The 14,327-nt window shown below is 39.9% G+C and overlaps 1 protein-coding gene across 4 annotated transcripts in view; it reads right to left on the bottom strand.

Annotated features, from left to right (window-relative positions):
- clstn2b (calsyntenin 2b) overlaps positions 1–14,327 on the bottom strand; it is an 89,065-nt gene that overhangs the window by 33,528 nt on the left and 41,210 nt on the right. For 3 of the 4 annotated variants that reach the window (XM_067451250.1, XM_067451248.1, XM_067451251.1), the window contains exons 6-7: positions 3,411–3,596; positions 1,127–1,387 (exon numbers count right to left, since the gene is read on the bottom strand). In XM_067451250.1, the coding sequence (XP_067307351.1) occupies positions 1,127–1,387; positions 3,411–3,596 (447 nt within the window). The remainder of the gene's footprint in view (positions 1–1,126; positions 1,388–3,410; positions 3,597–14,327) is intronic. The other variant, XM_067451249.1, reaches the window with a different exon arrangement.

Below are 14,327 nucleotides of genomic sequence, written 5' to 3'. Positions count from 1 at the left end.
GTCATGGGTGTGTTTTGAGTGTAACGTTCAATAAACCAATCAGAGTCTCATCTCTCATTCCCTTCAAAAGCCAGTTGCTATTTGCATGGCAGAATTAGTGAACGGAAAGACTGAACGCTTCTTCAGAGACGAATCCTTTTATTTTTAATATTTAAAATTGTTTGTGCTGCTGCGCGTTCCTGTGTGTGTAATAAGCAGAGTGTACATGCGTTGTGATCCCGCCTATAGGCGCATGTTACTAACTCGCCCTTTAAATAACAGAAAAAACTGCGCTATTGACTTTAGAGCAGGTTTTTGGGACCCACTTTATATTAGGTGGCCTTAACTACTATGTACTAACATTGTAATTAATCATTTGATACAATGCACTTATTGTGTACATACATGTTTTTACATTGTACTTACATTAAAAAAATACCTGCATGTAATTACGTCTGTAATTAATTTCTGTAGTTACATTTGTAATTACACTGTTGGCACTTCCCTTACACCTAACCCTACCCTTAAACTAACTCATCCCAACACACCTGCCCCTAACTCTACCCGTATCCCACCTCAATATCAGCAAAAGTGTTTTGCAATACAGTTTGAACACAGTAAGTACATTGTACCTATTTGTTGATGTAAGTACATAGTAGTTAAGGCCACCTAATATAAAGTGGGGCCGGTTTTTGTTGGTCAATGGCGCAATCGTTTTCAGTTCCCTAAAAATAGTAACACACCAACAATGCTCCTGAACACACCTTGCTTTCAGACCAGCACACTTATGGATGGACGCGAGTGCATTTACCATATATACAACGGACGTGAAAATGATAACTGCGTTGGGCTGAAACACATTTATATAATTGTAATAATTAATTATCAAAATAAATAATATATAATTGTTATATATATTTGAATAATTATATAAATTATGCATTTATATCTCTCTTCTGAATCTACAAAGCTATTGTGAAGCCTTTTCCTCAGGAGAAATATCTAATAGGTCTGAAAGCTCTTTGCTCACCATTAAATCTTGTTACTGTAGGAGAAACGACTGTAATTTCTCTTACACGCAGCATCCTTGAACTTTTTTTCACAGGTTTTTCCTCCTATCTCTTCTTTTTTGTTCTCTATGTCTCACCGGTTTTGTCAGAGTTGCAGAGCAGTGTTTCTTTCTCAGCTCTCTGTCCTGGACTCGGTCCGTGCTTCATCCATGTTGTTATGGTGAATTTGTCAGTTAGATTCTGCGAGACGACCCAGTCTGGGATTTTGGCAGCCTGACGACCATCAAACCGATATGTGAGGTCACTGTCCCGGCCGCTATCCGTCACGAGAGTCGCCGTCCAATTTAAAACGCCGCTGGGGGCCGGAAGAAGATCTGTACTGCCTGATGAAGCTCCTGCTATGTGATCAGTGAGTTTAGAGATGAAATGAAATTCAACAAGTCAGTTTGACGCATAACTCAGACATCCAAATGAAAAGCCGTACACATTTTTACCCTTAAAATGAATAGGGTTACCTGTAGAAAATGATGTACCACAGCAAAATGAATATTGAACACTTTCCTTCATTTAAAGGTCCCATTCTTTGCGATTCCATCTTTCAAACTTTAGTTAGTGTGTAATGTTGCTGTTAGAGCATAAATAATACCTGTAAAATTATAAAGCTCAAAGTTCAATGCCAAGCGAGATATTTTATTTAACAGAAGTTCCCTTTCAAAGCCTACAGCGAACGGCCGGTTTGGACTACACCGCTGCACTTCCTTCAGGAATGACGTTACTAGAACCGTTTGTTGAAGAACCCTCCGCCCACAAGAACACGCAAATTCGGGGGCGTTGTCCTTTTGCTCTCGCAGGTCGAGAATAGGAAGCGTTGTTTTTGTAGAGTGTGTTTGTCGCCATGCCATTGAAACGCTGTTATTTTCATCCCGGAGTCAAATCACCTTTGTTTGGCCTTCCCACGGACGCTGTACGAGATCAATGGCTACAGTTTATGGTTAACAGCACAAACAGCACATTTTGCTGAGGACTGCTTCCTCAATCTCAATCAGTTTAATGCCAGATTCGCAGAAAGATTATTCTTAAAAGATGACGCATTTCCCTCTTTGTCTGGAGAAGGCGTTGTTAATGAGCCACAACCGGTAAGTGTCTTTTATTATTTAAGTCGGTCCGTTTAACAGTTTATGTAACTCATGACACAAAGTGCAACGCTGTTAGCTTTGTTAACTAACGTTAGATGGTAATTGAAACTAATCCGAAAAACATAGCATATAAAAGTGTAGTAATTCATTCAGACACCATTGATTGTTGGTGTTTGTAATGATCAGTTTAAACTACTGAATAGACAGCTTACCATTCTGAAACATCCAGCAAAAGTCTTTCCTGAGCAGGTTGTAATCGATCCTCTTCGATATTCTCCGGGTCTGATTCCGACTCAAATTGATAAGGCAATATAGACATTTTTGCAATAACATTGAGCACACGTATCGTATCTACCCGTTATGATAAGAGGCGGGACCTTTCCGGGCAACGTGCTAAGCTGCTGTCCAATCACAGCGCGGGAAGCGCCGGCCTAATCAGAACTCGTTATGTATTTCTGAAGGAGGGACTTCATAGAACAAGGAAATCATCAGGCCGTTTTTAGGACAGAGGAAACACCGGTATACAGATAAGTCAATTGTGTGAAAAATACTGTTTTTTTTTTACACGCGAAACATGAACTCATGTTATATTGCACACTGTAAACATAATCAAAGCTTCGAAAACAGGCGAAGAACGGGACCTTTAAAATGTTAATTGCGAGCAAAAAAAAATCATTGTGAGCACTGCCCACATACATCATGCAAATTGAATGTTATTTATCCATACATTGTCCAGCCAAATAAAAGTTACTGTTTGTATTTAAATAAGCAAGTGCTTAAGAGTCTATGATTGGATCATTGCATTGATCATTATGTTTCTAGCATGTTCGGCAACATGCTGGACTCTTGCCTTGCCCAGATCAAAAATTGATGCCCCTCTTGATGGAAATAAATGTTGTGAGGTTATTTCCATGTCATCTTAGGAGGAGAAAACTTAACTTTTGCTCTGTTTAGGATATCATTACCATACCATTCATGATGACACTATTAATTTGTTAATTAATTAATCCCCTAGAGTATAATGCAGTGGACACTGGCATGAATCATGTGATATGAGCTCAATATCTCTATCATACAGCTTCATTTGTAATTTCTCAAGACAATCCCTCTGAAATGGATAGTAAAAAAAATCACTGATAATGAATCTGTACTGAGACACATACCTATTCTAGGACAAGGGTGGAGGTTTTGTCTGACTAGTTTAGCCCTCAGGCACATTTTGTAATTAAACCGACCCAAGAGAAATGAGGAAACGTGCAATGGAATAAATAGCTGTTAATCATACCGCAGAGCTTCTGTAAGGATCGCTCCGAGTACGACTGCCTGTCACAGCCTCTTCCATCACCGCTGCTTTCCAGCTCCACTGTGGTCCTAATCCAGGACACCGATCCCTCACATGTCTCCAGGTGCATCTTGGGAAACAATAGCTTACTGCCTGTTCCTGGTTTATAGTCAACAAGCTTGTTCCAGCCTGGAAAGACAGAAAGTTGGGGAATGTTTTGATAAGCAGCTTAAATATCGGTAACAGAAAGAGCGATGGCAGGAAAACATTACAGTTAACATCACTGAGCTGGAAAATGAAGAGATATTGAGGTCACGGTGTTTCCCAGACTTCAACACGATTAACAACTCAATTTTTCCTGAATTTTAAATACCCCTCAAAAAGAATACAACCTTCTGTTGTGCATGAGCCAAAACATTCAGAAAAAAAGTTAAAACTATATGCTTGACACAATTAGTATAATAAAGGGATTGTGTCAGATCATTACCATTAAGATTACCTTTGTATACTGTACTACCAGGAATGTGTTTTGAGTTGTGTGCACGCAAACATCATATTTAATTTCAAGTGAGAAAAGTAGCGATGGTTAGGAGTGCCGTCTATTTTTTAGATGGTTAGGATGTTGCTATGCAGTTGCTAGGGTGTTCTGGCTTTTATACTGACATTTTTATACTGTGAAAAATGTCCTCAATCAAGATTCAGTGTAATTTTGGTCTCTAGATATTACTTGTGTTCTGGGAAAAAAAGTGTGTTGCTGCTTGTTCAATATACTTGATTATAAATTGCTTAATTGTTTAACTTAATTGCATTGTGTTCATTTCATTTAAATAAGTCACACTGAAGTTTACTTAATTCAATTGTGCATTTGCCACATTAGTTTTTACCTATTGCTTGAACACTATAGACACAAGCTTAGGCCAAAATTACAAAACTTGAATCTTTTGTCATTATACCTTAAACACAGTGTAACCATACCTCAACCCTTGTGTGGTGTTCATATTTTTGTTACTCAGCCAGTGTTCGTGGGTCTGATGGACCCGCTGCATTTTTGGGTTTTTAATTCAACAAAATCAAAAATGTTATGTTAAAATACTCAACAGATGTTTACTTCATCCCAATTACAAGCCATATAAATAGCATATATGGTTAATATTTTCTCTGTACCTTTGTTAGATCACATTTAAGAATTGCAACCTCGTGTGAGAATGGCGGGGGTAGAAACAAAACTCACTCTTGTAGCTACTCTCTCACACTTACACACAATCTCTCTCACGCACGCACGCACACACACACACACACACACACACACACACACACACACACACACACACACACACACACACACACACACACACATATACATACACACAAACTCATGCACACACACACACACGCACGCAACCCACCCCTCACCCCACTCCACACACACACACACATACGCACACTTGGATATGTGGTGTATGGTTCCTCTCCATAGGCATACTGGTTTTTCTAATGTCAACAGACCCGAACACCATACAAGGGTTAAACAAAAGCTGCAATTCTGCAACACACTTGCTCCTGCACACTACACACTATTTCATATATAAGACACTTCGTTCATAAATGAAATCTCATGGGTACCATTGGGAAAACACATCTATTCAAAATACAAAACACATTAGGTGATTAAAAACACTGACACACACCTGAAAACTAAAACCGATTACACCAATCAGCCAATCACAAATAAGCCTCAGTCGAGCCATTTTGAGAACTTTTGAGAACAGCTAGAGGAAGAGGAGTAGGACATGGTTGAAGAGGCTATGCACGGAGCAATATGTCGGATGATATTAGAGCAACCAACGTTGGTGGATCATGTGATAAATCATAGCCCGACAATGAGGGAAGCTGGGCAGAGAGTCCACCCACATCTAAGCTGGTTCACAGTTGCATCCATCACAAGGACATTCAGACTGGGAAACGGGTATGTCATCAACTCTCAACTCCAGAGTCCAGAATGTAGCTACAGTATTTACAGTACTGTACCATATCACATTACTGTATTGCAAGTTGACCAGTGCTTCTTATGTAACAAAAAAGGGTAGTTTTGTGGAACATACATTGTTCATTGAGAACATTGAGATTTTACAGTACTGTGTACAGTATACAGTAATGTAAAGAACCAAACCAATATCAAATTATGTTTGCATTTTTCTACAAAATAACTATAAGACCTTCTGGGGGTGGTCAGCAACGCATGTTCACCCAAGAGCAGGAACTTGCCTTTGTCGAAATGGCCAGAGCAAACAATGCAATCCGTCTCCAACAGATACGGGAGCAAATACCTGCAGTTAAGCAAATATTCATCAACATTAATCGAGTAGGCATTACCATGATCAGACGTGTCTTGGTAAAGCACAAAATCACACTGAAGCAATTGTAAAAGGTCCCATTTGAGAGGAACTGTATCAGGGGCAAAGTACTTCGACAAGAACATGTACAGGTGTTGCAGTTCTTTACATTGGCAATAGGATTGTATCAGTACCCCAAAGATACATGCAGAGGTACATGGGTTGTGTGTTTTGAGTAATGCCAGCCGTCCATTCTATGCATTTTTTGTTGCTGAAAATATTGGACATGGATGGAGCTGCACAGCCTCATGAATTGATTTGCATTGATGAGGCTGGTTTCAACCTCAGCAGAAGTCGATGACGGGGTCGTAATATAATTGGCCAAAGGGCAATTGTGCAGGTCCCGGGGCAGCCTGGGGGAAACATTACAATGTGTGCCACCATAAGCCTTCGAGGGCTACTACGCCATCATGCCAAACTAGGTCCCTACAGTATGCAACACATCATCCCGTTTCTCGATTCACTTCATGATGCCGTTATACACGACAGATCAGAGCAGCCCAGGTTTGTTGTTGTCTGGGATAGAGTTAGTTTCCACCAGGCTGCTCTGGTCCGGGACTGGTTCACCAACCATGATCAATCTGAAGTTGTATACTTGCCCCCTTACTCGCCATTTCTAAATTGAATATTTTTTTTCCTCTTGGAGATGCGTATATGACCGCTGACCACATGCCTCTTCTACAGGCAATGGAAAAGGCATGCGGAGACATTGAGGTAACGTCAATCCATTGATGGATTGGGCACACAAGGCGTTAGTTTCCTCTTTTGCTTAGCAGGAGAAAATATCACTTGACATTGATGAGATCCTGTATAATTACCCCTTAATTAAAAAAATACTTTGTTAAATACTTTTTCCTGATAGTACCCCTTTATTCCCCGAACATTACATATTGTTCCCTTATACCGACACGTACTTACTTTATAGTTACACTATAGTTACCGAAAGTTATGCTGTAAATTCACTTTAATTATGCAGTACTTTCCAGGCCGTAATCTAAAGCATTACCAAAAATACATATAAAATACACTTGTGTGTTGCTGCTAATCTGAAAGTGTATTCATATGATGCAATTGTGTGTCATTTTGTCATCAGTGACATTTTGACAGGATTGTTAGCAAAGTTTTAATTCGCGTGAATAGTTTGTCTGTGTCTTGTGTACAGTTTTGACAAAATGAGCTGAAGTTTAGCAAAAAAAAAAAAAAAAAAAGGTTTAAGCAATAGGCAAAAAAAATGTAAGTGTTCATTTGGGTAAAGGGAAACTATTAGCATTTAATGTTCAATTATGTTGGACATTTAAAATAATTTCTGTAGTTAGGATTGTGTTGACAGAGCAGTGACAAAAGTATGTCTAAAATGAAGGTCAATTAAATTTTTATAGAGACAATTGCCTTAAATTGAGTAAAATCAAAAGTAATGTTCTTATTCACTTTAATTTTAATTAACTTATAATCTGAGTGCAAAAACTTGTCTGTGTTTTCTATATATACATCGATCAGGCAGAACATTATGACCGGTGAAGTAAATAACTGATTATCTCTTCATCACGGCACCTGTTATTGTGTGGGATGTATTGGGCAGTGATTGAACATTTTGTCCTCAAAGTTGATGTGTTGGAAGCAGGATTTGAGCGAGTTTGACAAGGGCCAAATTGTGATGACTAGACGGCTGGGTCAGAGCATCTCCAAAACTGCAGCTCTTGTGGATTTTTACCGGTCTGCAGCGGTCAGGATCTATCAAAAGTGCTCCAAGAGGAACAGTGGAGAACCGGAGACAGGGTCAAGGGCGGCCAAGGCTCATTGATGCACGTGGGGAGCGAAGGCTGGCCGTGTGGTCTGATCAAACAGACGAGCTACTGTAGCTGAAATTGTTCGAGAAGAACCAAGTTAATGCTGGTTCTGATAGAAAGGTGTCAGAATACACAGAGCATCTCAGTTTGTTGCGTATTGGGCTGCATAGCTGCAGACCAGTCAGGGTGCCCATGCTGACCCCTGACGCCGCCGAAAGCACCAACAGTGGCACGTGAGCATCAGAACTGGACCACGGAGCAATGAAAGAAGATGGCCCTGTCTGATGAATCATGTTTTCACATGGATGGCTAGGTGTGTGTGTATATCACTTAACTGGAGAACACATGGCATCAGGATGCACTATGGGAAGAAGTGCAGATCATGTACACCCTTTCATGGAAACGGTATTCTTTGATGGCTGTGGCTCTTTCGGCAGGATAGTGCCCCTGCCACAAAGCAGAAATGGTTCAGGAATGGTTTGAGGAGCACAACAACTTTGCCTCCAAACTCCTTGGATCTCAATCCAATCAAGCATCTGTGGGATGTGCTAAACAAACAAGTCCGATCCATGGAGGCCCCAGCTCGCAACTTACAGGACTTTAAGAATCTGCTGCTGACATCTTGGTGCCAGATACCACAGGACACCTTCAGGGGTCTAGTTGAGTCCACGGCTTGATGGGTCAAGGCTGTTTTGGGAGCAAAAGGGGGACCAGCACAATATTTGGAAGGTGGTCATGATCGGTGTGTGTGTGTGTGTGTGTGTGTGTGTGTGTGTGTGTGTGTGTGTGTGTGTGTGTGTGTGTGTGTGTGTGTGTGTGTGTGTGTGTGTGTGTGTGTGTGTGTGTGTGTGTGTGTGTGATGTCACATCACACACACACACACACACACACACACACACACATCACTGATGTGTGTGTGTGTGTGTGTGTGAGTGTGTGTGTGTGTGTGTGTGAGAGTGTGAGAGTGTGAGAGTGTGAGAGTTTGCTTTAGTGGCATTTTTGCTATTTTTTGTCCACCATGTAAAAGTCGTAAATCTGATCACTTAATAAAGTAACAGCTCACGTCTCCTTGAGGAATCATTCATGCCTGAAGCACAAATATGACAAGTAGCAAAATAAAAGGTTAATATGACCGAATACGGCCCTTTGTTTGTTTTTTAATGAAGAAGAGTAGTATTTTCTTTTTGATTTATTCAGCTCTAATTTATAATATATTTGAGGTTTGTTACCCAGAGCTCTTGGTGTGCTTGGCGAGATATTCCATTTTTTCTGCCTGTGTTTAATGAATTCTATAGCCAGTGGTTATTTAACACGAAGTTATGGGTGAAAAATTAAAAGGGCGGACAGTATTAAATGGATTATGTAAACATGTATTCACATACAGACCACACACATTTTGGCTCACACTTTGAGCTGTTGGGTTATAGAATTTGGAGCTGAAAATGATTGTTTTATGCATGGAGTGAGCCTAAAGGTAATGATAAATTGCTGTGTGTAGACGGTGCATGTCCACCCCTGCTGAATTATTTACCCTTGCTTATGAGACACAACGGGGAGCTGTTTACTTCTCTTTCTCCTTCATGCTTTTATGTCAGATGGGGAAAAATGGCCTTTACTCAAGTTGTCATCATCCAGTGGGCTGGAAAAAGTGGCCTGAAGCTTCAACCGTGTGTGTGTGTGTGTGTGTGTGTGTGTGTGTGTGTGTGTGTGTGTGTGTGTGTGTGTGTGTGTGTGTGTGTGTGTGTGTGTGTGTGTGTGTGTGTGTGTGTGTGTGTGTGTGTGTGTGTGTGTGTGTGTGTGTGTGTGTGTGTGTGTGTGTGCGTTCAGTGTCTCCAAACACACCTGAAGGACAATAACATCAGAGACAAGGCAAGTTATTCCATTTTAATGAAAGGTTCAAAGAAACTTTTTTGCCTTTGGAATAACATGCAAAGTTAAAAGTCCAAAATGAGACCAAGGGCATGTATTAAAACGATTAAATTTCTGTCATTATTTACTCACCCTTATGTCGTTCCAAAGCAGCATGATATTTTGAAGAACATTGACTTTCACTGAATAGAATAAAACCCAAACTTTTTTTAATGAAGAAAACCGTTTTTGAACGACATGAGGGTGAGTAAATTGTTATTTTTGGGGGAATATCCCTTTAAACTTATTAATACCTCCAATGTTGACTTGAGTTTCTATTTTCATATCCATATTTGCAATTCTGATTAAATGTAAGGTTGTTGTTTTTTTCAGACTAATGTTTGATCTGAACTAGAATTTGATTCTACCTAATTTTATCCCAATAGGTCAATTTTCTGATTTTATTATGTGTCTCTAAACCGCAGTACGTTGATCATTGAGGTTTATTTTCAATGTAAGTAGCAACGGCTGTTTGCCACTGTAGCGGAAACAAATCATAAGAAGAAGATACCAAAAATAGGAAAGCAATTTTAAACATAATTTTATGCTTTTTTTACATTTTACTTCTCAACATGAACAGAATGAAAGGCGTCTGCTCGCGTCACTGGAGAGACTGCAAAAGAATGCAAGCTGCTTAGTGAAGAGAATTTCTGCAGAGACAAGCAGCAATGAAAAAAACATTGTACTGTATTAGGCAAAATACACGATACTGATCAGAGTTGACTTCCGTGAACTAGGTCAGATTGCTTTTATGTGAAAGCTTATTGGAGTTTGCATGAGCCATGAATGTATATAAATGAAGCAAATGCTGACATCAAACTAACTTGTTTTGCATTAATTATTGCAGCCATAATCAATAAAAAAAAAAATCCTTTGCTGAAACAAAATGTACTTGAAATTCAACAAAAATCAGAAATATGAACTGCACCAGGCAAATAGTGTATGTTTTGTGAAATTAGTTTATAAAATGTTTATATAAAGCCTATTAAAAAAGAGTTTGCACTGGAAAAAAAGCATTTACTTAAAGGGGGTGCTATTTTTCTGACTAACGCCCGTTTCACACATACTCCGTCTGCAGCGCGTGTGCAGTGCGTGTTGCGTTGCGTATGCGTTGCAGGAGCCCCACACCCTGTAGTGTTTTCACATATGCTGCGTTTGCAGTCCGCAACTGATCCGCTGTTGCACACCACAAACACAGCATTTATTCATTATTTTTTAAAATCCAAAAGTTTTTACTGAACATGCCTCGTCAGAATTCCAATCCTCTTTGTTTACTCTTTAATAGGCTAGAAGTCAGGTTACATAGCCTACTACATTTAAACAACATTTTTTCAATTCATTAATTCATATTTATATATAAATATACTTTAGATTTAGCTCACACAAAAGGCAAAACATTTAAACATAGGTTATAGCCTAAAATCATAAACATTTTAAATTAGAAACTTAGAATAGTCTATTCAAAAACAGCCGACTCTCGTCTTTTCTTTCGTTTTTACTTCCTTTTAAAAGAAATCCTGCCGGTCAAAAAGAACTTTGCTTTTTACCTCCAAGAAAGTACGAGTGCTCTCCATTATGGCACTTTTTTTTTTTTTACCTCAATGCCAGGTAAGGTGTCGTTTTGTTGCTTTACTTGAGAAAAAAAGCCATGTCTTGACTTTGAAACAAGAGTATATTTTAAATGATATGCATCCGTGTTGAAATTACTAGATTTTCGCGTCAGTACATGTTTATTTTAATGCGAAAAATGTTCTATCACTTTAATGCAGCAACGCAACGCAGCGCAGCGCAGCAAAAAATAGACTCGGTACGAAAACGATCCGTGCACTGCTGCAGACGCAACGCTCCTGGAACGGACTGACGGACTGCATCCGCGTGCAGTGTGAACGCTGTCATCCGTTAACATGGGTACGGAAAAAAATACGCAACGCACACGCACTGCAGACGGAGTATGTGTGAAACGGGCGTTACACTGTTCAAGAGTTGTATAATCCTTCAGGATTCGCATACGTTTCAGAAAGTTTTTTTTGAATATGGTCCTATATGACGGCATAAAGGGCAGAAATTCTTGTATGGGCACTTCTCCCGAATGAACGCATGCCCAACATCAGCGAGAGCGTGAACACGTCCATCAACACACTTCGTGCGGGTTACGGAAGCCATCGACAGCGCTGTCATTTTGTTTTTAGACCACAAAATCAACAACGGCCCTTAAAGAAGTGTGTGTTTCTGGTTGTTTGTTTGCTTGTTCCCCTGATCATGAGTTGAAACCGCAGGCGGTGAGTGAAACTGCATCATGTTTGTGTTTTTTGCAATCGGCACGCAAGTGCATAAAATGTGAACAACAAAAACGTATAGTGAATTGAAAGTTATCCAGGAATACTGCCATGATGTATACACTGTTCAGGCATAACATTATGAACACCTACAGGTGAAGTGAATAACACTGATTATCTCTTAATCACGACACAAAACTTTGAACATTTTGTACTCAAAGTTGAGTGGTTAGAAGCAAGAAAAGTGGGATTTGAGCGAGTTTGACATGGGCCAAATTGTGATTGCTAGACGACTGGGTCAGAGCACCTCCAAAACTGTGGGGTGTTCCCAGTCTGCAGTGGTCAGTGTCTATCAAAAGAGCTCCAAGAGGAACAGTGGTGAACCGGCGACAGGGTCATGGGCGGCCAAGGCTCATAGATGCACGTAAAAAGCGAAGGCTGGCCCGTGTGGTCCAATCAAACAAGAGCTACTGTAGCTCAAATTGCTCAAGGAGTTAATGCTGGTTCTGATAGAAAGGTGTCAGAATACACAGAGCATCTCAGTTTGTTGTGTATGGGGCTGCATAGCTGCAGATCAGTCAGAGAACCCACGCTGACCCCTGTCCACTGCCGAAAGAGCCAACAGTGGCATGTGAGCATCAGAACTATAAATCAGTCATCTTAAAAAAAGCGTTTATAAGGTTTTACACAAGTGCTTTCCGACGTTACAATGCGGACAAGAAACTTTTGAAAATGCTAGTGTGGACGGAGAGAGTTTTGAAATGAAAGTGCCGTTTTCAAACTTATCCAGAATAATGTAGATGGAACCTGTGAAGCCCCTCTTTCTGAAAAGCACAATGTGCTCTGATTGGTCGACTAGATTAATGTGTTGTGATTGGTTAACTAATTAAAGCGTGTTTGGGAAATGGCACACCCCTTACCATAACCGTGCATTTTGTAACACACTAACTCAATCAGGCCCCGCCCCTTTATTTTTCCATAAGCCTTGGGTGAGAAATTATTTAAAAAAATTAGGCTAAATGAGGAATATTTTGACATGTTCGTTCCCGGAAGAAAACTCAAGACTACAAATGAAGGCGTTTCAGGGAGTTCCGAAACAGTGCCACTGATATAGAGAAGAACCCTCACTGGAGGGACTTAATTTACTGGAGGGGTAAATGCAACCCTTTTTCATGCTCAAACAGCAACATCACACACTAAAGAAAGAGGAACATGGAAAAAAGCACAATAGGTCATCTCTAATTTAAATATGGTTTACCAGCATGAGGACATATTTGCGCTAAAATATAGTTTAATTGGATGCACAGCCTTCAACATCAACAAAATAATGCATTTTGTCATTTGTTATCTTATTTTGTCCACTTGAACGCTTCTGCTTTAGATGCCATGCACGTCTAGTAAAAGTGATACCGGGAGCTTTAAAAGAACCCCATAATGCATCGAGCTGGCTATCATATGAAAGTGTGTGTTAATTTTGATGTAAGCCTCCCGCTGAAATCAAAAGCAAAAAAGAAAGCACAAACCAACTGGAAAAGATGGAGAGAGAGAGAGAAACGGGAGGGGGTCAACACTATATTGAGTTTAAAAGCAAACAAAAATAGCTTCAAGGGAAAAGAAAGAGACGGACAGAAAGTGACAGGAAATTCAAAGTGTGTGTGTGTGTGTGTGTGTGTGTGTGTGTGTGTGTGTGTGTGTGGTGTGTGTGTGTGTGTGTGTGTGTGTGTGTGTGTGTGTGTGTGAGAGAGAGAATCTGGTTTGCTGTCATGCACGGAAATGTCAGGTAACGTCTATATTGGTTTACTCCACAGTTGTATACAAATTCAATAGATTTATTGTACATTTTAGTGTTGAATATGAATTTAATTCCCACATAAATTACTGTACATTTATTATGTAGCAAATAAACATGCACATATACACTAGAGACTGTATGGCCCTGTTTACACCTGGTAGAAAGGTGCGTTTTGGATCACAAGTGGATGAGGGAGACGCAACTTTTGTCCACTTTAAATCACTCATGTCCTGATTTCTTTGAGGGAAGGGTCTGTGGATGAGTAGATGTATGTTTTATTTTTCAGATCTTTCGGTTTAATGGATAATATAAATAAGCAATTTACAAATGAACGTCTCCGGAAACCGCAGAAAACATACGGAGAGCATCAGCCTTCGTTTCTGCTGACAGCTCAATGCGGTCAGTGTGTGTTTAGAAATCAGAAATGGCAAGAGAACATTGTGCTTGCATTATGTTTTTCATCTTTAAAAAAAACTTGTATCCTCAGCAGACTAAGTTTAAATCCCGCCTGGCCAGCACGCTTCCTATAATATTTACGCTTTAGGTCAGTAGGCAGATAGTGGACGGCTGTTGTCTTTTGTGGCTGTTTGAAAGCAAGCGTCTTTGACTACCTCTGGAAGTGGTTAAAAGTGGACAAGCTCAAAACATTTTAGACCCTATTTACACCTGTGTTTAGCGTCATGCACATCTTAATACCAGATGTAAACCGGGCAAAGCAAGCAATTTTGCTTTTAAAAGACCAAACATAGCCCTGACGTCTAAGC

This window comes from Pseudorasbora parva, chromosome 8 (assembly GCF_024679245.1).
Source record: "Pseudorasbora parva isolate DD20220531a chromosome 8, ASM2467924v1, whole genome shotgun sequence".
Classification (NCBI taxonomy): Eukaryota; Metazoa; Chordata; class Actinopteri; order Cypriniformes; family Gobionidae; genus Pseudorasbora; species Pseudorasbora parva.
Note: the sequence above shows the minus strand (reverse complement) of the source record. Positions and strands in the feature narration are given on the sequence as shown.